The sequence below is a fragment of the Nipponia nippon genome, unplaced genomic scaffold (genome assembly GCF_047370975.1).
Source record: "Nipponia nippon isolate SJK-2023a ecotype South Korea unplaced genomic scaffold, ASM4737097v1 scaffold_11, whole genome shotgun sequence".
In the NCBI taxonomy this organism is placed as follows: domain Eukaryota; kingdom Metazoa; phylum Chordata; class Aves; order Pelecaniformes; family Threskiornithidae; genus Nipponia; species Nipponia nippon.
The window spans coordinates 1,409,053-1,435,915 of record NW_028262302.1 but is presented as its reverse complement, the minus strand read 5'-3'; the positions used below and the strand labels follow the sequence as shown (position 1 = coordinate 1,435,915).

Genomic DNA, 26,863 nt, shown 5'->3' with positions numbered 1-26,863 from the left:
GGTGCAAGTAATGTGTCATCACCATTCCTGTGAAATGGAAATATTTGGACATACAGCTCTGCAGGTATCGGTGTCTCAGGGATCCAGACCTGCTTTTTCCTTGATGAATGAATGAGTAAAGCTGCTTCCTTCTTTGCAATAGTAAAAAAAAAAAAGTGGGAGGGAGAATGTAATTCTACCAGCTGACATGTGATATATATTCAGAAGATTCAACTAGCATCATACCTATTAGGAACAATGACTATAGTTCTGATATTGACTCATTCAAATGCAAATATTTGTATAAATAATATCTTTGCTATTTGAGGATGATTTAGGGTTTTTTCTTTTCCGAATTGGGATTTAAGACAATATAGGCAGTCAGGAAGCATCGCATGAAACTTACTCAAGCTATACCACATGAGGTTCATCATTAAAAGACTTTTATATTACAAGATATTAAAACAGATAGCAGCAGTCCCAGTTTTCTTGCAATATATATTTCTATAAAAAGTTTATAAACTAAATGAATTGAACTTTTGCACAAAGTTGATATTGCATATGAATTTATACAGCAATAGCTGAATACTCTTATCTATAAACACATAACAAAATTAAGGATAACAATTAATAGAAAAATACAAGGCATCTTTGCCATTCATGTTTAGTGTAATATATAGCCAGTCATAATTTATTAAAAAATGCACAACAAAAGCCTGATGAATACAATCCCTTCTGTGCCACTCCATAACTACTATGAACTTTACAATCAATAGCGGGGTGGGTGGGGAGGAAAAAAGGCAAACCCTAGATCGTTAGGGAAAGCGCTGTTTTGTTTTCTACTGTGTATTTTACTTGCAAAAAAACCCCTTTATTTTCTAAAGAATACTTTGTCTGTTATTCACACAAGGAATCTGGAATAACTCGGTGAATATTGCATCATTTTAACCACATGCACGTAGGTATAAATATATCAACACATTACTAGGTGTGTAATCCAAATTAAAGCCTTTTTTCAAGAAAACTATTCTTTCATCTTTAGTGAATCTCACACATCTAAAGATGTTTTTACTAGCATTAGAAAGTTGTTATTCTGTGAGCTACTGAATTGCACTAGGTGTCTGCCTACTCTCGTCTTTTCTAACCATGTAACCTGATATAAATCAGTTAGGTTTCAAAGTTTGAGATACTTTTGGATTTGAATTTGAATGCTTTCAGTTCCCAGTGTGTGGTCTAATTTAATCTGCCCAAGATTCCTGTCTCTAGCTGTCTAGCCAATAACAACTTTGTAAAATCAAGACAGTACAAGGCAGTAGACAGGAAACAGTCCGGTTATCAGTTATATTAGGAATATCACTGTTGACTTCAGTGGTATAGGAAGCAGTAGTATCAGCTAATATGTTAGGATCCAAATCCTCAAAAAGAACTACTGTGCCTTAAATACCTTTTAAAATCTGTGCCAAAAGAATCAAACAACATAGATCCACAGAACTCTGTGGGTACAAGTTAAATGTCTTTTGATGTAAACTTCGCCAACCAGATGGCAGTACCATTCACAATAGCAAAATTGCAATCTGCCATACCTTTTCTTAAACTGCCTGGCAATAATGGATGTTGTGCAACCGAAGCACTGAAAGTACTTCACGCTATCAGCAGAACTCCTTGAAAAGATACAGAATCGTAAGCTACAGAAGGCTTATACAAGATAGTACAGTGTATTTAAAATCATATTATTTTAACTCGTAAGATGACATCTAGCAAGTGACAGCAAAAATGTCAGAGGTGTATTGTTTCCTCTGCTGATATCTGATAGCCTTAAGTGCATGATATGCATAGCTTTAAACTTGGGGATACTATATATGTATTGAAAATAATAGCTGTTGGCCAAATTCTGCATTCCAGTATGAAGTACAACTTCTAACAAGCTCACAAGAATCCTTGGCTGACTACAGAAACAAAAAGTAGCCCTTCTTCTTCCCTTGCATTACATATAAGAATAAAACATCTGTACTTTAGGGGACCATTTCAGTTTCATGATTTTTTAGTTTCAACGTAATAATATCCAACAGCAGAGTTTTGCTTTATTGTTTAGAGTCCAAAAAATCTTTACAGATGCCTCTAATAATATCAGGAACCATCTGCTCCAATCCTGTGAACTCCCTAGTGAAGAAAGTATGAGATTCTCTTGGTTCAGAAGCCATGTCTTTCAGATCATCCAGAGGTGCCCAGGCAACACCAACAGAGAAGACCGTTATTCCTACAAGAAGAAAAAAAACCCAATAGTTAAGACCATTTTGCCTATGGATACAAGAAAAACAGCCATTTCTACATCCATTAATTAATCTGGATCAGAAAAGTGTATTTCAATACCTGCAGTCTGTCAAAGATGATTAGATTTTGCCACTAAATATCAGGAATTAACGGATTTGTCTCAGTAAAAATCCTGAAGGAAATATGGGATACCTTAAGAGCTAGTGTCTTAGTTGTTTTTGTAGTGACGCATATGAATGTAGCAGTTACAATGTCAGTCTTGAAACACAAGTAACACTGTGTAAAATGATTTTGAAAATAAATTTGGATCCTTTGTGTATGCTTAGCACTTTCAAGCATCAGCAGCACAATAAGCTTTTTGGCCAAAACCGCTTATTTCCTTCCTAGATGATGATGGAGAGCAGGAGTCATGCTGTACTGGATGGTATCACTGATTGGAGCTTCACTATCTGGCTGTTTATTTTTAATCTACTAATTTCTCTCCTGTTCAGGGAAATAAGACTGGCTGTATGTTTTCCACTAAGCTGCCATGAGTGAGTCTAGTTATACCTGGCTCCATAGGACTGTTTTTTTTTTCATCCTAATGGAAAACAGTTCCTTGCGGCTTACATTTTGCTGAATTTAAAACAGGTACGTTACTTGATTCGCTCACTGGGGCTGTATTTGCAAACTTTAAAATCTTAGCATTTACAACACAGCAGAAATAGGATGAATCAACTTCCACTGCTTTTAAAGATACATCATTTACCTGCTTTTTGTGCAGCAGCAGCAGGTCCTCTAACATCATCGTAAGACTGACCATCAGTCAAAACAATGAGGAAATTTTTATTAGGTCCATCTTTCACTGGCCCAAACACGTTTCTGGTTGTGAAAGAAATGGCATCACCAGTAGCAGTCCCACCGCTCATGTAGCGAATGTTCCGGATAGCTGAGAGGACCTTTTCTTTTGTGGTGTAGTCTGTGAAGCTGAACTCGGTACGCTGATCATATGTGAACTGCACAGCTGCAATCTTAGAACCAATGTCAGAGATCTCAAAAGCCTTCGCAATGTTGCTGATGAATTCAAGCATGAGGCGGAAGTTGCTGTCTCCAACGCTGCTGGAACCATCTATCAAGAAACCGATGTTGATGGAGTTGTAGCATGTCTTGCTACACAACATCTGCTCGTGTGAACACAATTTTTGGACGAGAGGTTTCACGTATTTGGTAGTACCAAACCAGGTGGGCATTTGGTAAGAGAAGAAGCCATTGTTTCGACAGACAGCCTGTTTTGAAAACAAAATGTCAAGAAGTGAATACTGACACAGTGGCTGTATGGATAATAATCAGACATCTATGCGATTTTCTTTCAAAAGTAGGTTAGAAATGGAGCCTGATAGTGGGGGTTTGGGGTGAGTTTTTTGCTTGCTTGTTTGTAAAGAAATTGAGGGCAAACATCTGCAGTTGAAGTCAGTGAGAGATATAATACAGATTATTTTATCCAATAATAAAGTCAACCCTGCCCCCTGACCTCTGGAAATTTCAAATAATTTCATGTTATTTGTAAGAATTGTAACAACTGGAAATTATGTTTTTTGAAAGTGAACTAAGTCATGGCTACTGAATATACAAAGGATTCAAAGTTCTGTATTTTTGTTTATCCACTGAAAATTAGGCTTCTGTTTTCCCTTTGAACTTGGTAAGCACTTTATTTTTTTAATCTATGATGTCTTGTCATATAGTTTGGTAGAAATATAGCTCCAGGTCATTCAAAGTAAAATTTCTTTTTCCCCTGGCTTCTAGAGGATGTATGTAAAATGTAACGTAATTGAGAAAGGGGTTAAATTTAAAATCAGCTCTCCAAGGTGATAACTAATCTGACTAAGATCAAAACGCAGAAGAGGAGGTCATGTCTTTCTGTGCCTGCGAGTGTTTGGACCTGCCTGCAATAAAACTGGGGTGGGCAGCAAGCTATCTTGTGCCTGGAAGCAGCAGAGCTGTAGTGCTTCATTCTGTCCATGCTCTGAGCTGTGAATTTTCTGCTGATATTAAACATCTAAAACCTCCCTGTGGAAAATGAGAGGTTTTCTCACTTGGGAGTAAGTAAAGACCTAGTGATTAGAAGGCTTATGTGACAGTAGAAGAACTGTGTTCAAATTCCTCCTCTAACTCATCCAGAGCAATACTGAAACCTCTTCATCCAAGATGAATATCTTGCACGTGAACTTGTTAGGATGTGGTTTTCCACCTTTCCTGTCCTCTTTGTAGTGAAAGTAAGTAAATAATCCGCCATAGAGCAGGTACTGAAAGATATGCCTCCCTGGCTGCTATTTCAGGATAGGAGATACCATATATCTGTGTTTCATTGCCTTTGACACATTTAACCACACCTATGATAGGGGAATCTCCTATTCTGAGAATCTTCATGTAATTACAAAGTCTGGGAGCTACAGCTTGGCCAAGACTCTGAACTGGGAGGACAGTGATAGCACTTCGGTACTGTTGTGTAGCCCCCTTCAGTAGGAAAAACCCCAGTGTTTCTTTAGGCTTCCTAGTGACATTCTTTTAAATCACTTATAAGCAGGGATAGCTTCACCGGCATTTTTGAGATAATATTTAAATTTTTTATATATATATATGTGCATATATATAAAAGAATTAGTTAACTGAGATTTTAGCACAAAGTAAATTCTCTAGAATCATACCCGTGACTGAAAAAACATATAATGATATTCTCTCTTACTTTGTCAACAAAACCAATGTCTTGTACCATTCCCAGCTCCTCTGTTGTGGGTTTCGCTACAGATACAATGAATACATTGACTCCAAATTCTCTGGCCACTATGCCAGCTTCTTCTATATCATCTGAGGGCCAGCCATCTAGGAACACTACAATGATCTTGGGAATTCCTTTGCGTGCTCCGTTTTCTAAAGAGAAGAATTTCTGAGCTGTGTGCTTCAAAGCTTTCCCTAGTTTTGAACAGAAAAAGAATATGGAGAAATAATGCAATTACATTTTGATACCAGTTTCCTATATGAAATTGTGCTGAATTTTGGTTATGATTACAGGTCTAACCCAGTGTAAAAGCAAAATAGTGTCCCATGAAATTTGATAATAATGAAGCTTGAGCAACCTACACGTTAAAAACCAAAACCAAAACCAAACCACCACCCCACCCCAAAAAAAAATCCCCACTGATAAAGCTGAGGAAGAAACCACTGACACTTTTTCACCCACAGGTCTAGTTTCATACTAGGAAGTAGATATATTAATGCCTGCCAAATGAATTGGAAGGAAGAAAGTTGAGGAGCTACTGAAATTTAGCTTGTGAAATGCAACGTAGTTGGAATGCTCAGTTTCCTCATTTGGCAAACTTCTCTTCACAACCACTTACACTAATTCCAAGATTCTTCTAACTCTTTAGTTAGCAGCTCAACAAGAATGAAATGCTAAGCCTTTTAGATATGAATTTGTCTCAAGATATCACTCCGTTACAAGTGGAAAAGTTGATTACTGTTTAAACACAGGAAGTGATATTTGCACTTCTACTCTAATTAAATGTGTAATAAGCAATCCTAACTTCTGGGAATAAAATGGAAGGTGTGGCAATGTTCTAGTGGAAAAATGTTGAACCTAAGATGAGCATGGCATATAAAACACTTTCTTGCCTAACTGAATTATAAGAACTTCAGTGTGTATATATACATATATATACACACACACATACTTACATATATTAAAATAAATAAGTATTTGGAAATGTAAGTAAATAATTTCTATTTGCATGGAGATATGAACTCACCTGTATTAGAATTGCCACCTCTGTAGCCTATTTCCTTTATGGCAAACAAAACTTCTTTCGCAGCAGTGAAGTTTTTCAGATAGAATTCAATTTTTGGATGTTCACTGTGGAAATATAAAACAGAGTAATAAAGTATGTAGTTCACTTTTCATACCGCTATGGCATTAGCAAGCTAAAATACACTTTGAATCATTTTGTTCTTGGTAATATATACTCTTTGTATTTTTAATTCCTAAAATAGAAGTATGATCCTCACTTAACAATTCTCACAATCCTCAGCAAGAGGAATTATTTAGCTGGGTGTGTAAATTAAGAACAGATTGATTCTTGTATTTATCAAGCAGCTGAAAACATCAGGTTGAAAATATATAGAGGAAAAAAATTAGAACATGCCAGATGCTAAACTAAATGCATTTGTGTAATTGAAAATGGGCAGATTTTCCACTACTTGTATGAGAAATACCTTGTTTTTAAAAAATTCCCGTGAAATGCAAACAGTTTGAGTTAGTTAATTTGAGAAGTTTTAAGGTACGTTAGCTACTGACTCCATTTAAGAAGTTGAAGATTTTAGCTACGCTAAGTTTCCAGATTTCGCTTTTGATTTATAGTAGGAAACAAATTTATCACACAAAGAGTAGAAAGGAAAACACCTGCAGGTCAAAGAGCTGCTGCTATGAATAAATGGCCTGATCCTGCATCAGAATCACTAGAATGAACCCCTGTGCCAAGCAGCGTTCGTCTGCAGTGCTGAATCTCATGGCAGAGTAACTGTTAAAATGGTACATTTTGAGATATAAAGGTTATTGCTTGGAAGATTAATTTCTATTGAAGAGTTGAATGTTCAAGGTGCTGAACTGATTACTCAAGTTTCTCCAGGAACTGTTCCTCACATTACAGTATTTAAACCCAGGACAGCAAGAGTGAGGCTCATTTCTCCTAGGTTTTGATGTCTACAGTGGACAGAGAGGATTTTTCAGGACGGAATTCATCACATCCTAAAATAGGCATCCGAAGCAGTTGAGATGGTTTGTGCTGTGAATGTGGTCTTTTTTCCTAGTGACTATAAAAGCAAGCCTAGGTCATTAAATCAGATGCAGATATCTACTTGCAGTTGTCTAAAGGCAGGGGAGAGGAACAGACTTCAACGATGAAAGATGTGATAGAGAAACCCTGTATTAATCTAACAGATATTTCATCTTCTTAGAATAAGAGAGTTAAAGGTTTCTTTGTGCTTCCTTTATTCCAGAAGCAATAGCCAAATTGGTTAAGCCTTGGAAAACTGCTCCCGCTGAGCACTAGCAAACTGAGCTATGGCTCCAAAAAACCTTTTACCGACATGTCAGATGTTGCAGTGGCTTTCAGACTGTTTTGCAGCCTGTGAACATACACAGTAGTATGAATAGTCTTACAATAAAAAAAGTGACCATTTACAATTTGAAAGTATTAGTTGTAGTCACCTACAGGTTGGCAAGAGCCATTTTTTTTTGTACGTGTACATAGCCATTTGTGACAATTCTCTCTCTACAATTTTTAAAGAGCCATCTCTCCTTTGCAGAGTGCTTTCTGCTGTTTTACTAAGATGAGCTACAAAACTGTCAGTGGCAGAGGGGCTGTAAAAAGTCTTGCTGCTCTCTCTATCCAAATATCAAGTATCACAGAGGCAGAAGATGATAAAATTTTTCACACCTTCTCACATGGACATCTATCTCAGTGTAGCACAGAGCAAACAGTGGTACAGCTAGAAAGTTTGCTTTCTTTTGCTATTCATCTGCCATTATTGAGTGAATGCTGTTCTGCAAAATAGGGAGTGATATATTAATTGATTTCTCTTACTAATCACTCAGTTACATTTTGTATAGATCTGTTCTTACCTGGCTTGTACAACTCCAACGTGAGGCCCTTCTGTTCCAATTCCCAACATCACAGCTACTTTTCCAACAAAGTTTTTCTGCAAATTAAATCTACGTTGGCCAATGTTGTAACTTCCGTCAATGAGAAATGCAATATCAGCTTTACAGTCTGTGAACATCCAAAATAATTAGACTTACTTAACACCAAATAAACGTGAGGATTTTTCTTTGCAAAAGTTAAATGTGTGGGTTCCTACCTTTGTTTCCAGCCTTTTTATCAAGTGGCTTCTTAGGTCTTTTACCTTCAGTGAAGGAAACAGCACGGATCATTTAAGAGCAACAAGATGAACAGCCAAAAGTGAACCAGAAAAAGCTCAGACTCCAAGAATTACATGGCAATCTATCTGCAGTAAGAACTGTCAATTGATTTACTTAGTAAAACTTGCACCACTACTGCTTTGCTCCTTAGAGAATATTCTTTTTCAAATGAAACAATTTAACCTTCCTTTCTACACCTGCCTAGCTGATTACTGAAATGTAGAAAGCTGGGTGGGTTGCTGTAGCTCACTATCCCAAATGCTACCATTCCTCAGTTAGCCATCCTGCTGTACAGCATGCAGTTTTAATGGTTTGGAAGCAAACTGTGACTTCAACTGTAAAGCAAACGGTCTATTCACAAACAAGCGCCAAGCCCAGTATTTATATACCGCGCTAACCTTCATAAAAACTGATCTAGCCTTTTACTGCCAGCATTTTCTGTGGAGAAATTCACATAACATAAATTTCTGCTACGTAAGTCCTGACAGCACTCAGCTGTTGAGTAGTTCTGTAAGAAGGAATGTGTTGTCTGTCTTCTCTGTCGCTTAATAGTAATGAATATTACATGAGCTCATGAACTCTTTCCTTCCGTTCTGTTACTCATATTACTTTTCTAAATTCATTCAAGTTTGTCTTAATTTACATGAACACTACTGAAGTCAGAATAAATGTCCTCGATTACAAATGATTCCTCTTTTTGCTGATGAAAGATATGCTGAAAAAGAGATATTGTATATATTTTCTTCTTTAAAAATAAACAAATCCTATGAAACACAGCATTTTAGTCAGGGATTCACGCTCTGTGGCACATCTTATCAGAGGAGGCTTCCCTTGTTGCAGAGATCTCATACCTGTAGCAGGACGTGCTGTTGATACTGCTCGTCCGACTGCTTCAAGCGCTGTGGTCTTGGTACCTGTTAAAATATTGGAAGAATAAATTTACTGTATTTCAGTGTATTTAGATAAAATTACAAGTGCTTAAAGAGTGCCATATTTCCAATAACTTCTCTTTATCATCTGCCATTAGCTATTCTTGGAGTAAGACACAGGTCTAGACAAATCTTTGGTGCAATCCAGTATTGCTATATAATACTGGATAATATTGGTAATAAACTTCTCCTTTGAGTTTCTGCATTTGAAACAATAGCAGCTGATGAGTAATTACAGTGTATCTAACTGATGAGAGTTTTTGAACTCTAGCAGATATTATTTCTACCAGATACATTCCGGACTTGATCTGGAGAAGTGGATTTCACTTACAACCTCACCAAAAGCACCTGTAACTCCAAGTTCTTAGCTATTAATTTGCAATGGACGCTATACAAGGATTACTAGTATCTTAGAGTTAGCAGGTTAAATTTTAGCTATGTAAACAATAAGAATGCATGAGAGAGATTTGTTTCCCAAACTTTGAAAGAATATACCAGAAAACACATACACTTTAATATTTTTGAAACCACAACAACATATATAACCAGTAGGCTTCTTTATACATTTTTATGCGGGTGGTTTAACCTCACCCAAGCGGCAGGGTGTGATAACTGGTTTCCAGTCAGGCACAGTATCTCAACTATGTGGACAAAAACTTCTGAAAAAAACACTATGTCACACTGTAGCTTAATGACCGCATCATATCTAAGTTGACATTATATTATATAATAGTGACCCTATTTTGGGAGGGTCAGCGTTCTGTTTGCAGAGAACGTTGCACAAGCTCTTTGAAGGGCCTGACAAGTGCTACTGCATGCATAAAGGTGGGTGGGGGAGAGAAGGGATAAAATTATATGGCTGGAAGCGGCAGGAGGACAGGACTGAAACAGCAGGATCAAAGCACCGACTTCGATCAGCTTAAACTGTCATGGAACTGCACTGTCAACTGCCTGCTACCATTTCATTATATCGTAAATAACTGTGATCCATTTTTACGTATCAGCTTCTGCTACAGACTAGCTAGTCTAGCTGGAATAGTATTTTAAGGAAATTGTGGAAAAATGAAGATAAAATTGAGTTAAAAGTGAAAACTTTTGTTACTGCACTTCAGATAGCAATCGCATTTATTTATGCATACAGGAGCACTGAAGCAGTTTCCTAGACTTCTGTTAATATTTCAAATATAGTTTGCAAAATAATAAGTGTTGTCCACCTACGAGTCACTGAGAAAGACGAAGCCCATCTAGTGAGCACCTGAGACTGGATCCCATTGGCATTTACAGCAGGGTAGTTTTCCTGTCCTGGGAGAGTCTGTACCCTTACAGCTCCTCCTGCATTGGTGATCACCCCCCTGAGATACAAGGAGAGTTGTTATAAATCAGACATTTTAATCACAAGAAAATACAATACAATTATACCATCATTAGAACATTGGACACTAGCCTCCTGAAAAAGATGCCATATAGCCAGGTGGTTGTGTTCAGACTAAAACAAGCTATAAATTGCTGAGAAGACTTTTAAAAGAAACTATTCTGCAGAGCACCACACAGACTTAGGGCAAAAAAGGTCAGCAAATTCTAAAATTCTGCCGGTGTTCAGACTGACGCAGAAGAGTCATGTTTCAATGACATATCAATTCCTAAAGGAAAGAGCTCCAGCAAAACGTATTTGAGCTCATTATGCCTCATGAATATTCGTGACTTAAACAAAATTCAGCATACTTAACTACAAAATGACCAAAGCTAAGAAAACTGGGAAGAGAAATTGATGTTTATAGTGGCAATGGATAGGTAGGATAACTTGCTATGCAACTACAGACTGAAGTCAGAAATGATAGACATTATTGATAACAGCCATCAGATTACTGATAATTTTAAGAACAGAGCCTAAAGCATCTTATTCTTCTTATTCACCTGTAGTAAATATTAAATGTGAAATCTGAAATGAACGAAATAAATAAATGCAAGTTAATAACTCAATCCAGGTAAGATTCCAGATTGCTTTCAGTCTGGACTTGGAAATAGTATATCAACAGTAGATGCAATTCAACTGTGTAATTATCACTGACAGAGATGTAGAGAAACATACCAAATTGCAGTTTCAAAATTTGGAATACTTCGATAATAGTTAACAAGTCATAGCTATCCTCATTAGTTTAAGCATACTGCAATGCATCCTTAACATACAGTTACAATAGGTTAATTAAAAAAAAAATTCAGAACAAATACCAAGCAGCTTACTAATTACAATATCTTATAAAGTCATATTCAGTACTATAAGACTATTATAGTCCTTAATGCCTTACTAGAAGGGTCAGTTCAGAAATGTAGAAACAACAAGAAAACTTACAGCAAAGCTATGGAGGAAGTTTTCAAAAAACTGAGAAGAGAGTTGAACCTAAAATAGCCAGACCCTAGACAAATTTTTAGAGGCCATAATCTAGTTCTTAAAGGCGGCCATGGTCCTTTTTCCCTTGTTGAGTTTCATTTCATGATTCAACAAACACATTTTGAGATTGCCTAGCAGATCTGTCCTGCCATCTGAGAGAAATAAAGGAATAGCTAGTTTGAAAAGCTTGCTGATGCTTATGGGCTGAGGATCGTGTGAATACCCAGCAGGACAACAGATTTATGCATTTAGGAAACTTCAGGGTTAAAAGCAGCCCAGAGAGAACTTCACTCTGTTTTCAGGAAGAAAGGCTGTTGTGGTTGGTTGTATTTGGATACCTCAAGTGACAAGAATAGGCATCAGAACTGTTCAGATCTCTTTTTATGTGCTACTGAAAGAACAGTTATTATTTTTAGAGGCCAAAATTCAATGCTGAGCTTCTCTTAAGAGGGAGTAAAAGTTTCACGCTTTGTAGTACTTGGGCAGGTACAGTACTGTGGGAGAGAAACAACCATTTCAAGACTATTAAACACAGCAATGTGTGCCTTTGTGTTTATTTTTCTTATTGTTTGGCTTCCTGCTTGAAAGGAACCCTGGCCTAATCTGATTTAAAACATTGTGAAAGTAGAATAATCAAGACCAGAGTTTAGAAAATCTTGCACGTATTTCTGGTAATATGAGCTCTGGGTATCTGTGGCAAAGGCAGCTTCCACATAAATCTCCTTGTGGACTGCTGTTAAAATACATTCCTCCTTCATGGACATGATTTGCATTTCTAAATTGAACTGTGGTTATATATATTTAATTCTTGTAGCTTGGAAAATTATGATAGCAGTTTCAAAATATACAGATAGTTTCTCATCCAGGAATACTGTATACAATATATAGACAGAGGAGCTTTAGTAAAGTTACCCTGAATGAGTTTAAAAACAGATTATAAAGTTGGCAAATGCAAGTAGCACTCTACAGTTCTTTAAAAAACAGTGAAAGAAAAAATCAGACCAGAGCCTCTAACTGGTTGTTTTTAAAGGACAGAAAAATTCAGTAAGGCAAAATTGTCTGGGAAAAATAACACATTAATGTATTTAGAATATTTCAGTCCAGTTAGAACATAATTTTCTTCTCCAGCACCTGGTTCTCTTTGGCATTCAAGCCTTCACTAGTGTCTGTCTTAATGGATAAGGAAATGTGTGTCAGGAATAGAACATACTGTGTTTAATTGGAACAGTTCCTAGTTTAAGTTTATACTTGCAATTTTAGTGAAGCTACTTTGGGCTTGCATCAGCATACCTGATCTATGCCCAAGTTAGCTCCCAAGAAGAGCTTAGTATCTCTTCCCCCTTCCTTTGTTGTGGACTTGCAACTTTGGCCACTGGCTGAACTAAACTCAAGAACACATTCGTACTGAAAGCTCAGCCTAAGAATTATTCCTGGAAGCAATGACTTCAGCTTATTTTGGCCAGTGTGACCACTTTTGTCTATATGGTTCCATTTTGTCTATTGGTCTTTTCATTTTGATTTCCATATAATCATTCTGGGGGGGAAAAAAAAAAATCTAGATAGTCTCCATCAAATCTGGAAGCTTTCCACTGAAACCAGAGTAGATTTATTTGCTCCTTTTCTATTTACTGAAAACATTTGATTCTGTATTTCATCAGAGTCAAAACTCTAGACTGCCTTCTGAAGATACACTATTTCCATATAACACGTCTGCTGTTTCTAATGCAAGTGGGGGACTGATATTAGATGTGAATATAACATGAACTGTCTCTTTATGAAAGTTATTCCTCCTTTCTGGCCATTTTGTTCTGTAAGTAAGTTAACAACTGTTTAAGCTATCTTTTACAATCTCATTGGTTTTACATGGGATGTTTCTTCCAGTAAGTTTACTAAGAGTGCATGCTCATATATGCTGAAGTGGAATAAACTGTATCATCGGTCTGCCTTCTGTATTCCGAGTCAGACTGGCAAATTCCTTTCCACCATCATTTACAATTGACTTTAAAAGTGAGGTTCATCCTGTGTAGATCTGCAGTGGTATTTAAACAGTGAAGAAGTGCCTATGCATTTCCTCAGAATGATTTATGTCATCATAATCTGCTTTGATTTTCACCACTGTTCTCTGCTCCTCTGCGATTGACTTGCATGCCATGGCTGTTTTGATTAAACGGGAACTCTGCAGATTTTCCAGGAACAGCTTTCACTTCCTTACTCACTATGTTTCATGCTACTGCCAGGGCTGCTTGATGGCAACTTTATAGAAAAGCTGTCAGTCCATTCTTTTGCCTAGCTTCACTGTTAATAACAAATCATAATTTATATCTAAATGGTATCTTTCACTCAAAAATACACAGAAATTAAACAGAAAAGCAGATATGTGAGGAAGCAATCCAGTACCTCACTGCACAATAGCTCATGGGAGAAAGTATACTGGCTAAGGGCAGCAGAAGATATGGGAAGGTCTTACGAAATATAGGAATTTCATCTAAAACATACTTAATCTGAATCAGAGCAGACAGGATTGAAGCTTTTTAGAGCCTCATGCACCTCCTCAAAGTAAAGTGCAAGAACTGTTTATCTGCACTCTCAGAGAAAAAGATGCAGGGCTGGCTTGCCTTTGCTAAATTTTGAGTGCATTTTTTTTTTTTTTAAGGAGCCTACACATCAAAACTGATGCCTAGACCACAAAGAGGCTCTTCCAGCCATGGGAGATGACCCTTGTAGATGTAACTGCAGTCAGTAACCTTAGCAGTAGAAAGCTGAAATACCATCTCCTGTTAAAAGAAAGAGGAAACCCTTTTTTCCTCTGGGTAAATTTTCCATTGTTTCTTAGCATTTTTAAGAGCAGTGACAGATTTGGCTGATGGAGAGAGCACTTTTTGCAGCATGCTTATAAGCTATTGACTTATTTTAAAATGTTGGAGATGAAGCCAAGTAGCTATTCCCTTAAATGGGCTTAGTTCTAAATGTAAGGTAAGGATAAGCTAGATAAAAATTGTGTAAAGATAACAAAACATTGTTGGTGAAATAGACAAAGATTGTTTTTCCCCTTGTTGTACAATAGCGTGAAAGAGTGAAGAGAAATAGATTTGAACATAGACCCAAGTGTTCTATGCCAAGGAAAGGTCCCAAGCCCGAGGGCAGCAGCACTGCAACTGGGCTCGTAGAATTACGTATTGAGCTGATTCAGTCTTGCAGTCCAGAAGCAAAATGTTTGCTCAGAAACTCACATAGTAGGTTTTTATGCTAATCATTATGCTCATCATATATGTCTGTAGGTAGGCTATCTGCTTTTTGAGTAGAAGGGAGAGAGCAGAATGATGAAGGCCTGCCATCCTACCCAAGAGCACAATTTTGACCTAAAAGTTCCTATTCCCATTGCTAACAGAGTGCTGGGTGTGATAGCAGGTGGCATTTCCTATAGGGTCCCTGGATGAAAACAGTTATCCTCAGGGACTTAAGACAGCTGAATTGCCTGAATTCCCATCTTTCCTTCCTACTATCAACAGCTGCATCAAACTCCTTCCACATCATCTGCCTTTCTCCATGGCTCCAAGGAGCATCCTCCCCTTCTCCAAACTGCAGTCTCCTACTGCTGCCTGATTGCCTTCAGTCACCGATAGGGAACTGCCGAGGGTCTCACGCCAGCATCCTCTGGCCCCCTAGGTTGTGCTCCTTCTGTCTCTTCTGCACTCCTATTGCTTTTGGCAGGAAAGAAGGCTCAGCAGCAGAAGCAGGCACTATACCAAAGTTTCCCAGGGGATCCACAGCTGCTCAGAAATGCCTCTGGCCAGACAATCTTTTCTGTCAATATTCTTCTAGCAAACACTAGGGCAGCTCAGGGGCCATCATCTGTGTTTGTGGTCACTTTGTGGCCAGCTTGGTAATAGCATGATATGCTTTTATTACACTTGAGTTCAGGGACACTGGTGTTTAATTAGAAATGGTTCTACCCTGTCACTAGTTAGGAAGGTTAGGAAAAATTTTACATGCCTATTTAGCATCTAAACACTATCACATTGGGCTAGGTCTCCATTTAGTGGAACTGGCATTAGAACAGATCTGCACAAGCTGAGAACTTAGTCCTTCATTTGACCTTCTGATTATTAATCCAATTAATCACTCAGTGGTAGATTTAACTCAGTGCTTCATGCCTACATAGTGTCAGCCTGGTAGGAGGTTCCCCATTCTTCCCCCAACAAATAAATCTTTTATTCTTCTGCCCAGAAAAAGAACACTATTAAATAAATATTCTGTTTCCTGAGAGTAATTACACATAAAATAAGGGGATAAAAAGGAGAGAGAAAGCCAAATATAACAAACTAAAACAGGCAAAAAGCTTATTCATCTGTCATATACAGAATTATTCATAGCTGAATTCTGCTAAATTCTTTACATGCATTATATAGTATTTTTTGTGTTAATAATTGCCTCACAGTAATGGAACTATTCATAGGAATAAGCATTATTTGGTTTATATAAAATTAAGGAATCAGGCCTCAATTTGGACACAAACTGGAGTGTATGTGGAGGGGGGAACCGACCCATGCTCACACAATCATTTTCAGTTTGAAAATAACAAATAAGCACTGCTCCCAAGACTGATGCTTCTTGAAATGGCAGATAGTTGTCCGACTGTGCTTTCTGTATTCTGTAAGATCACAGTAACAGTCACTGTAGCAGCACAAGCCTGGTACTCAACAGTGCTTAAGGTATAGAACTACATTGCACCCATGGTGCAATGCAACATAGGGTATACCTAGTTTTAAACTAGATGGGGTTGTTTCAGTTATTTGGAAGAATTTCACAAATTTCTCAAAGCACATACCTAGTTACATTACGATAACAGTAAATTATGGTGATTACCTATTAGCTATATCTTCTTGGAGTTACTTTGACACCAATATAGAGTTTAGCCATTGCAACAGAGTGAGAAGGAACAAGTATTTTGTATGTTTTTGTTGGATTTTGCAGCCTGCACTGAAATTAGCTGAGAAATAACCAGCTATCACCTCTGCTCCATTCATCAATCCTTTTTTACCAGGACTAGTATTTATGGCTGCCAATAGTTGCAGCAAAACAAAAAAAAAAGCCACCACCAAAAAACAAACGTTCTCATGTAGCAAATTCTGTTCCGACTATGAGAGGCCAGCAGGACAATTGCTGTTTTCTGAAGATTACCTTTAAATTGGGGGCTAAATTAAATTTTCACCGATATTCTGCTTTTTCAAAATGCTTTACTACAGTCTATCATATTCAGAAGACTTGAACGTTGTTAATTGACATCCTTGCTGGAAGACACAGATTAGAAGGGTGAGTATATTTTAATCCCTTCATTGCTATTAGAGCCCTCAGTGTTCTCACAATGTCTGTGGAGACAGATTGGTAGATACAGGTTTTACAGACAGAGGTACGCATTTCACAAGTAGTATAATTTCTATTGACAGTTACTATGGAAAAATATGGATTTTTCTATACTTCTATGCTTCTGGGCTGGAGAACAATACTACACATAGCTTATAAGGTACAGACTTCAGGGAAGAGCTAAGTGACGTATAAATGCCTGTGCTTTATTATCTAGGGGAAGACTATGCAAATCTTGAAAACAGATCTGCATCTTCCATTTCTCATACCTCTTCCTTTTGTAAAAGTATTCCCCAGCTGTGACAGAACTGAGCCCCACCAGCTTTCTTGGTGGGACTTCTCTGACAGTCACAGTTGCCACTGGCATGGGAGGTTCTAGACCGCTGCCTAGTTGAACTGGTTAGGAACTTTTGCGACTTTTCAAAACACTCAAGTCTTCAGTCCCTTTGGAAAACGGTCTTGATAGCAAAAGCTTTTCCCCTCTTTAAGTAAAGACATCTTTGGCAACCAGTAAAGAAATGGAATGTTAAAATAAATGGCTACATCACTAAATACAAACATTGTCTTAGAAAAAAGGATAATGGAAAGAAATCTGTTTTCCTAAGGTGTTTTTTTTTTTTAATTTTTTTTTTTAAAAAGTCATTTGATCCAGACATTCTTTCGCAAACTTTTTGTATATACCTGAACTAGGAAAAGTGAAGAACTGAAGTTTAACTTTTTTTTTAAGCACTCGTGAAGGCACTTAAAGCACACGGAATGGAATGGAGGCATTCATTCTTTTTACAGAACGATCAAAAGGAAGCCTCTTCTAGCAATAATACACACATGGAGACATGTAATTATCTTTGAAACTAACTCTTAAGCTTTAAAAACAAATACACACAGAACCCCACAATACCTCCCAAGTTCTTTCTAGCTGCCCCTGTAGTGCCTTAGCTCTTAGTCTCCTTTACAGCATTTGAGAAATTCCAGACAGAGTTTCTACTCAAAACCCCTCCTTAAATCTAATTTTTAAAATTAGTTTGTTTTAGTTTACTTTGGAGTTAACCACTACAAAAATAGCCTGAATTTTGGAAGTCTTGTTAGAAGTTATAGGATTTTAACTGACACTTTAAATAAGTTTCTGGATAGTAACGATAGCCCCCTAAATATTATTTAAAATGCTTAGTATGTATTTTAGGGCATTTAAAGTATCAAGCAATGAACATTAACTCAAAAAAACCCCTTTATTTTCCTCCTTTATCTTCTAGTCATTTACTTCTCTAAAATTTTAGTAGTTTTTTTTTTTAAATAAAAATACTCTGATAGCAGAGTTCAGCATCACAACAGTATCTTCTGAAAGAGTTTCTTTATGTTGCTTGGGGATAAAAAAAGATTGAAACTATTCTCCTGTTTCTTTGAAACACTTTGTTTCACTTAAGCTTTTAAGAACAGTTTCAGCCTTTCTGCAAGGGCAGTAGTAGTCTTACCTGGAATATACAGATATAATAAGACGGTGTGACTTATTTTTGTTTTAACTATAGTTTACGTATATGTTAATATGAATGTACCTAGAAGAAAAATAAAACTAGTTTTAAGAAGTTCAGTGATGCTCAAAGGGATTCTGGACAACTTATGTTGTAATCCACAAATGCTAATGATATCTCATTCATAGGAATAGGACATTAAAGAAGGTCTCTGTAATATAGATACCTCAATATAATGATTTGTGTCAAATGTACCTCTTGAAACCCAAGTAATTTAGATTATATGCATGATGAAGTCTTACTTTTAAATATATTCATTATATTTCATTATAGAATTCTCAGAAATTAGAAAAAATTGGGGCAGGATAATCTATTCTGTACTTTTGCTTCAAGATAGGATCAATTAGAGTTATGTAGACATCCATCTGTCTAGAATGACTATCTGTTTTTTGGAAACTGCACTGTCTATTGCAGTTCCTATAATATCCCAGGCCTTATTGTTAGACTTTTCTTCATGTCTAATTCAGAATTTCTGTTGCTGAAATGTCAGTCCTATCTTAAAGAGTCATAACACCTTACAAAGTTTCAAAACTACTTTGTGGTAGGAAGCATATTGTGAAAGGTCTAAGTGAACAAGTATCATGTTGTACAGCCAGTTAACAGACAAAACTAAAAATCCTCCTTTAACAACCAAAAGCTCTCTCAAAGTATTAAAATCAAAGTCTGAAACTCCCTGTAGACTGACAATCAGGAATCAGTCTGGCTTCCACAGGCACCTGAAACAGACATCTCACTGTCTCCAGCTGGTTTTGTCCAACATCTCCTTATTAAAAATTGATACAAGAGAGAATTTACCTTGCTAATAACTAATTAGATCTTTGTCCTTCCCCCCCCCCCCAAAGAGAAAACCCCCAGATAACCTCAATGAGATATCTGCCAGCCTGTTTTTGCTCCCTAGTGGAGTTGTTATTGCTTTTCTAATGACATCTATTTAACATGGGTTATCTGGATATTTTTCTTAGTCTTTAGTTTTCTATTTGATAGAGAAGTGAATTCAGCTAGACGGTGGTCTAATTAAGAGATCATTAAGTAGACTAACACCCAGCAACTGTCAGAAGAGAAATGCTGTAACAAAAAACCACAACACTAATTAAAAGTAATGGTCTATGGACCACATTCAGCCAAATCATGGGTAGGTCTGTTTGCATAGGAGCTTATACTGATTTCAACAATTTCAGAAAAAATATCATGTAAATAGAAGTCAGAATGTGAATCTGCTTTTATTCTCCAATTAGTTACTATTTACACTGTACCCTTCCATGTCTACCAGTGACACATAAGTAATCTTACAGTGAAAGTCCATCTGCTGCTGTGCCACTTCAGAGAAAGTTAATAAAGTGGTTTTCAGGAACACTTAAACACAACTCGGGTAACTTGCAAGCTGCCCAGCCGTTCTTTTCTTCCTTGTTCTCTCTTCTCCTAATGACATTCCTATTGAGCGAATACAACTCCCGAAGTCCAGAAATATCTTTATTATGATGGTGTCAAAAGGTTAAGATTTAAAGTGTGGCAAAACTATATAAACTTGCTTAACACACTGATAAGCAATCATCTGACTTACCTGTGTATGGCAGCTCCACAGACACTGGAAAGAGAGGCATAAACTCCATCCCCAAAGACATAAAATTGCCATAGAGGACAGTTTGCTGGGCAAAGGACATCTTCTGTCTCCTTTGTGAGGTCAAGTCCTCTTGTAAAGCACGTGATAGCAGTGGAACCTAAAGAAAAAAGAAGAATCTGTGACCTCAAAATCTGAAGTGTTTGGTTTTTTTCTTAATCTCTCTACAGTTTCCAAGCTTAAAGCAATGTTTGAATTTGAAATTAGGTACAGTGTCTCATCTTATGCTCTAGTAGGTCTGTAAAGACCTCTTTGGAGCTTACAAATGTGCAGTTATGACAAGGAAGAACACACTTTTCAATTTATGGGAAAGAAGTGGCAGAAAAAGGTGGAAAGGGTAAAAAAAAATATGAGCAAACAACACTAAAATAATATCAAGGAATATTACAGGAAGAAAAACAATTCACATCTCTAAGTTTACTGGAGAGACAGAATGGCAAGGGGAAGACCTCTGAGGGCTGGTGGAACACAGGAGCAGGCAGCACTCTCCAAGGGAGAAATTAAGTGACTCCGACATCCCCACAGTAATCTCCAGCCATAAGACATCTATGAATCACTTGGGAAACTCTGAATCTTCTCTCCAGTGGCATTCATGAAGCAGGCTGACAGCAGCATTTCCCTTAGCCTCTGCAATAAATCCTACCGAGGCCAGTGTAAAAAAAGGAATACCCATCTCCTTGCTCCAGTAATACAGTAACATCTAGAACATTCATATCAATTCATTGCAGTGAAGTTTACATCATTATCATTGTGCAAAGGGCTGTCAGATTCATCCAGTGATACAGAAGTTATTTATTCAGCTGAGGCACATGCTTGTTTCACATAGAACTCTGCCTTTTTTTTTTTCCTCTTAGAAGTTGCTCCTCGGATTACCATCATTAATCTTTCACTGTGCTTGCACGTGTGCAATGTAGGTACGCAGACATAGATTCACACCAGTATACAATTTTGCTTGGCAAATGGATGCTTTTTCTTTTGAAAACTTAGAGATCATTATCTTGGATACTTACTACCATCCTTCTGCTACACGGGACAGCACATTCAGCTGGTCTGATAGCACAGCAAATTAGGGCTTTGGCTTAGATAGACATCAATTCAGCATCATAAGTATCATGACTGGATATTTAATCTGAACTTCCTAAGAGCACATCTTGCCCTTGCTGAGCACTAGAAGGTGCGAGAACCTTTTCTATATGTACTCCGAGTATCACTTTTCCACAATATTAAGATGGGAGCTGACAGAGGCTGGCCAATGTATCGGTGCACACACCACAGCATTATATCCCAAGGAGAGTATGTTTCAGGGATCAGTGACTTGTCTCTCACCTGCTTCCTGCCCAGTCTTTCCACTCTTGCCCTAGGGTGTTTACTGACCCCAACACAAACTGCTTGTATTTGAAATTATTTGGAGCATATGCTGTTCCTCATCAGTGGATGGAAAAAGATCACGCCTCCTGCTAATCTCACTGACTTTAGAGCTGAAAAGCAGAACAGTTACAACCAGAGGTGCACAGGGAAGTGCGTCTGTTCATTCTGGCTGCATAAATCAAACACATCTGTTCACAGACCATGCACATAGTTTTACACTTAAGTAAATCCTCATTAATGCTGTACTGGTATTATGTTAAACTACTTAATCACATCTTCCTGAAAAATCTTTGCTGCTATTTGTCAGCTCAAAGATGTGACTTAAATATGCTAAATATGTCTATATAGTCCAGAGAAAGAAAAAAGAAAGCAGTAAATACTTCTTCATTTTTCCTTTCTTAAGATAATAAAAGCTGTCTACCTAGCAAGACACTGTAAAGCAATTTAATCTGATTCTCAAGTATCCTAAGAAATAAAGAAGTTTCTTTTAGGACTTACAGCATTACTTACTCGCATCCTTACCATGTTTAGTCTTTTACATTTGCCTTTAAAACAGAAGTCTGAAAAACCAAGTAGAATCACCATGCTTACACCTAGAAGCTCCATATTTTCGTTGTTAAAAGTGCTATACTATTGGTGTTATGCTAAAAGAAGTCAATTTGCTTTGCTGTTTGAGTGCCCTAATCCTTTCATGAAAGTTCTACAAGTGTGTTAGCTAGTTACTGGGCATTAATTGAGTAATACCCACCAAATGACAACTAGCAAGACCATCAGAATAAAACAGCACCTGGAAGGCTGGATAGCCTTGGAGGAATCACTGCAATGAGCATCAGTGGTAATCTCTGCTCTCACAGTACAGCTTGTGCCATGCACCCGGCAACATTTTTCCAGCCTCTAAAAGTGCAAGACACCACAGAAGTTTTAATACCTGTCATTTCTAACGTACTGTACGTGACCAAATTCCTTGGCAGGCTGTGCATACGAAGATAATAATTAGACACCTCTAGTTAACAAACTCTTGATCACTGGGAGATCTATATTTCCCTCACAACCAGGTACTTCCTAATTAGTCATATGTCAAACTAACATTTTACACAGCACAGAAGATGGGGCGGAGCGGGAATCTTGCTGTGTTTTCCCTGGCTATGAAAACACAGAAATTCATTGCAGCACAGCCATGGGATTTTTACATACTGGCAGCCTAGAGACTGTCATGATCCTTGTCTACACCATGAGAGGGGGGCTTCCGAGGGAAGGCAGCAAGTTGCTGCTGTGTGAACTGAAGAGCTGAGATACAGTAGCTAAGGGCTTTAGCAGTTTGTACCTCAGCTGGATCAGCACAGAGGTAAACACACACACTTTGAAGTACATGATGCTGTCAATTAAAAAGCAACAATTTCATTTTGGTTTTCTATGTAGGTAGATATAGAATTATAGCTTATAGAAAATTGTAACAGATATTAACATTAGGAATGCTAGGTGCAGTATCAAAATGATAAGTACTGGGTATCAAAATTAAGATTTACAATATCGAATCTGCAGGGGATTTTGTTCTTCCCTGTTAGTCAACATATCATCTGCTATCCAACCCATAAAACTGCAAGTAGACCGCTGCGAACAGGAAAATGTATTAAGCAGGTCTGAATACTAGATAATATAGAATAGTTCTTTGCCAACTTACATACTAATCATTCTGCCAAATTTCATATGTGACATTACTATTAAATTTGAAGAAGGTTGTTGTTGTAGTTAATCTATCCAAGATACTTCATCATAGCAGAAACCACTAAGGACAGTTATTTTTACATATATATAAATTGGTTACCTTATTTATATATATTTTTATATATATATACACACACACAGATATATATATATATATATATAAGGTAACTGAGATAAATTACAGTGATTAATACATATGGGTATAAGAACGCAAGACCAGTAGCAGTAGAGGCATTTTTCTGGATACTTATGTGATCCAATATTCTAAATCCATGTATTTTTGGAAGAAGGAAAGATAAGCTTGCAATTTACAGGAAAGGACCCAGTCCTAGACTCCTACCCATGCTGGACTCCGATGAAGACTAGAGACCTATGTTATATGATACAAAATTAGGCCTTCAGAACTGTAATGAAACGACCATCATCCCATTCTGTCAAGACACACATTCTTTAAGCCTCACAGAAACACACTACATCAGGGTACACCATAAAAACAAAGTACAAAGAAAAGCAGCTGTATTTCTTCCTGATTTAAGCCATATTTAACAGTAGGGATGAAAGTCTTCCATCACTGTTGACCTAAAAAAGAAAAAAAAAAGCAAAGGCTCACTTCTCTCCCAAAACATCCATCCAATAACCATGCTTTCAATCATTCCATCAGTTTCCATCTTTTTGGTGCCTCATCCCATGTACTCAGATTTGCCCTGAATAGCTGTTTCTTATGCCCACCTATAAAAGTTCTCAATTTTTGACAGAAGTCACTAGTTTAAAAGACTCTAGAAAAATAAAATCCATAGCCAAAATCTGAGCTTTTCTAATCTTGAAGTTTCCATGCATTGCTTTGGAAAAGCAGAGTTTATGTAAAGGAAAATAAATCCCTGCATGCGTTATTACAAACAAAAATTCGGGATTCCTAAGAGTAAGATAACTTCATAAGTCATAAAATAGTGAAGTACTGATCCCTATTATGCTTCTTATTCCTTTTAGTATTTAGTATTGTTTCTTTGCAGAACAGTAAGATTTGAAGTCCTTTTTTTATCTTGAGGATTCAAACAAGCCTGCTTTTTATATTTTATGCAAGGAATACTCCCACAAACCTTATCCATACTAAAAAAAAGACATACTAGTAGAACTATGCCTGTTTATATTTTGGAAAACATGTTCACAGATTGCATATTAATTTATGTAATCTTAATTACATATCCTGATCTGAACAAGGGCAATGGGATTTAAAAAATGTGGTCATCACTATATCATTCAATCTGAGACTTGCCCTCTTCTGATCCACCTAAGGTCACTTCCATCACACGCCAGTGTTCACTCACCCATACAGTCTCATGTATGGTAACCAGAACTGCTGAACTCAGCAGTATTTGTATGCATTTCAGGGGCACTATAAGGAAAGGCATAAGATCCTTTACGATCTCCCTAAGGAGTTATGAGCCTAAATACAGCAGATTTTTGAGGAAACTGATGTTCTTTCATTACTTTGAACAACAGAATTTAAGCACTTTTATAAAAAAAGTTCCCGCAAGCTTCTAGTTCAATAACCAAATGCTGCTGAATTTCGGCTAAGAATAATGGCAAGAGACAGTATCTTCCAGTAACAATATCTTCACACTTTATATTTCAAACACCTCTGGTACCAATATTCCATTTTGCCAATATTCCCTTAGGGTCATTTTAGCTGACTCCAGATACCTTCAGATTAAGATACCTTCAGATTACAGTGGCTTCTACTCCAGTCCTGGGAGGAAGCATTACAGAAAACTTTTCACTTGTTTCCTGACAAACTGTTGGCACTTCATCTGTAATGCACCTGTAAAATAAAAAGGAAAGGAATTGGGGTTGGAATAGGTTTTCCATTGCCATGCATTTTTTTTTTTTTCCCTTTTTTAGCCATAGCACTCCTGTGACAGATAGCTATTATCAGTTTAGCACAGAAGAATTTTCCAAATGCTTGACTGAACACAAGATGTGCAGCAAATCCTGCTTCCTAACGACCGTGAAATCCTGAACAACCACTCAGAAAAGCTGGAGGTCACTCACCTTCTCCAGGCCAGGCCTGCACCTGGAAGCGCATCCTTCCCGAGGCTCCTGCCCTCCCTTGGTCAAAGGCTCCGCTGGTAGGGGCGGGCAAGCCGTTCGCATCCTCTGGCACATTACTTCTTCAACTGCGTCCTATGGCCCCTAGTTCCCGTAGATTGACCCTGGCTCCAGAAGGACCTGCTCTCCAGCGGCGAGGATGCAGTCCAACAGGGCATGGTACAACAGGCAGCCCCTGCCCTGCTAGGCATCTTAAGTATGTTCTTTTGCTTTCCAGGTCAAAATAGCGGCAGGGCAGGTTTAAAAGGTTTTTAATCAATTCCATGGTGCAAAACACGTCAGAGATCCTCAAATTGCCAAGCACTGTGCGAGTGCCTTTATAACACACACAAACACACTCCCACTCGCTCTTGCTACCAGCACTCCCCTCGGTGGGGACACTGGTCACCACTGCTCTTCAACCTGGGCCAGGAAGGAGTTCCACCCCCCTTTGGAAGCGTTCCCAGACACCCTCCGTGCCCCTCGGCAGCCTCCCCGCGGCCACCTCCCGAGGAGCCCGGCACGGCGGGGCCCGGCCGGCCCCCGCGCAGCCCTCCCCGGCGGGGCTCCGGGCGGGGGCTCCCAGCGCACCCCGCCGAGAGGCGGCCGCCCCCGGGCGCGCCGGGGAAGCGCCCAGCCGGTACCCGCGGCCAGGCGCCCCCGAGCGCCGTCACCTCCCGGCGGGGAGGGACGGGCCGAGACGGTGCGAGGGGGAAACCCCCCCGCGGGGAAGCGGAGGGAGGAGAGCGGCCAACTCACCCGAGCCGTCGCTGCCGCGCACGGGGCTGGAGAGCAGGAAGGCGCCTGCGAACGGACAGGGAGCGGGTCCGGTCGGGTCGGGCGATGCTCCGCGCCCGCCCCGCCGGCCCCCAGCCGCTCCCCGCGGTACCCACCGAGGAGAAGGGGGGAGAGCCACATGGCGGCCCGCACCCGGGGGAGCCGAAGAGAGGAGAGCAGCACAACGCAGCGCGCCCGCCGCGGGCCGTCCCCAGCACCTCCGCCGAGCCGCACAGCCGCCAGCCGCCGCCGCGCCCGCTTTAAACCTCTCCCGGGGCGCATGAGCACTGGGGCGGGCGAGGGCGGCCGGGGCGGGAGGGAAGGGGGGAGCGAGCGGGCGCGGGGCTGGGCGAGGCCCGGCAGGTGCTGCTGTCCCTCCCCCGCCGCGCCCCCGCCGGCTCCCTCCACCTGGGCGCAGCCCGCGTCCTCCGGGAACGGCGCCCCAAAGCCGCCTCCAGCAGCCGGGCTGGGCGGCTCGCCCCCTCCGCGGGGAGCCGTCGGCCCGGCCCGGGCGGCGGGGGCACACGGGCCTTCCCGCGGCCGGCGAAGGCGCCTTTGCCCTTTGCCTTTCCAAACCTGCCCGCCCACTCCTCCAGCTCCCGTCCGCCTGCAGCTTTTGAGTACCTATTGCAGATATCTTTATTATTATTTATGATTATTGAATAATAATGACAACTGCTTGCCCGGTGCCCGGTAGCGGGGCGGGAGGGCCGAAGAGCCGCTCCCCCGGCGCCGCGCACCCCCGCCCGCCCGGCGAAGCCGCCGCCGCAGCCGCGCCGTTGCGTTAACTCGACCCGCGGGGCGCCGCAAAGGAGAGAACTGGGGAATTTAAGCCTAATTTAATCTCTCGAAGAGATGGAAATACCCTAACCAGCATTATTG

The 26,863-nt window shown here is 39.2% G+C and overlaps 1 protein-coding gene and 1 long non-coding RNA gene across 2 annotated transcripts; both read right to left on the bottom strand.

Annotated features, from left to right (window-relative positions):
- Window positions 1-457: 457 nt before the first annotated feature.
- On the bottom strand, window positions 458-26,318 carry COCH (cochlin). The gene is made up of 11 exons (XM_087747108.1): window positions 26,098-26,318; window positions 25,964-26,008; window positions 19,970-20,126; window positions 10,348-10,481; window positions 9,052-9,114; window positions 8,140-8,184; window positions 7,904-8,051; window positions 6,033-6,136; window positions 4,973-5,199; window positions 2,999-3,515; window positions 458-2,236 (listed from the first exon to the last, which is right to left on the bottom strand). Exons 1-11 carry the CDS (start codon window positions 26,261-26,263, stop codon window positions 2,061-2,063), a joined length of 1,782 nt encoding a protein of 593 aa, XP_087603234.1. The 5' UTR covers window positions 26,264-26,318; the 3' UTR covers window positions 458-2,060.
- On the bottom strand, window positions 23,359-25,612 carry LOC148056798 (uncharacterized). Its single transcript, XR_015702208.1, has 3 exons — window positions 25,169-25,612; window positions 24,837-24,938; window positions 23,359-23,698 (listed from the first exon to the last, which is right to left on the bottom strand). It is a non-coding gene; the product is annotated as an uncharacterized LOC148056798 (long non-coding RNA).
- Window positions 26,319-26,863: the final 545 nt, after the last annotated feature.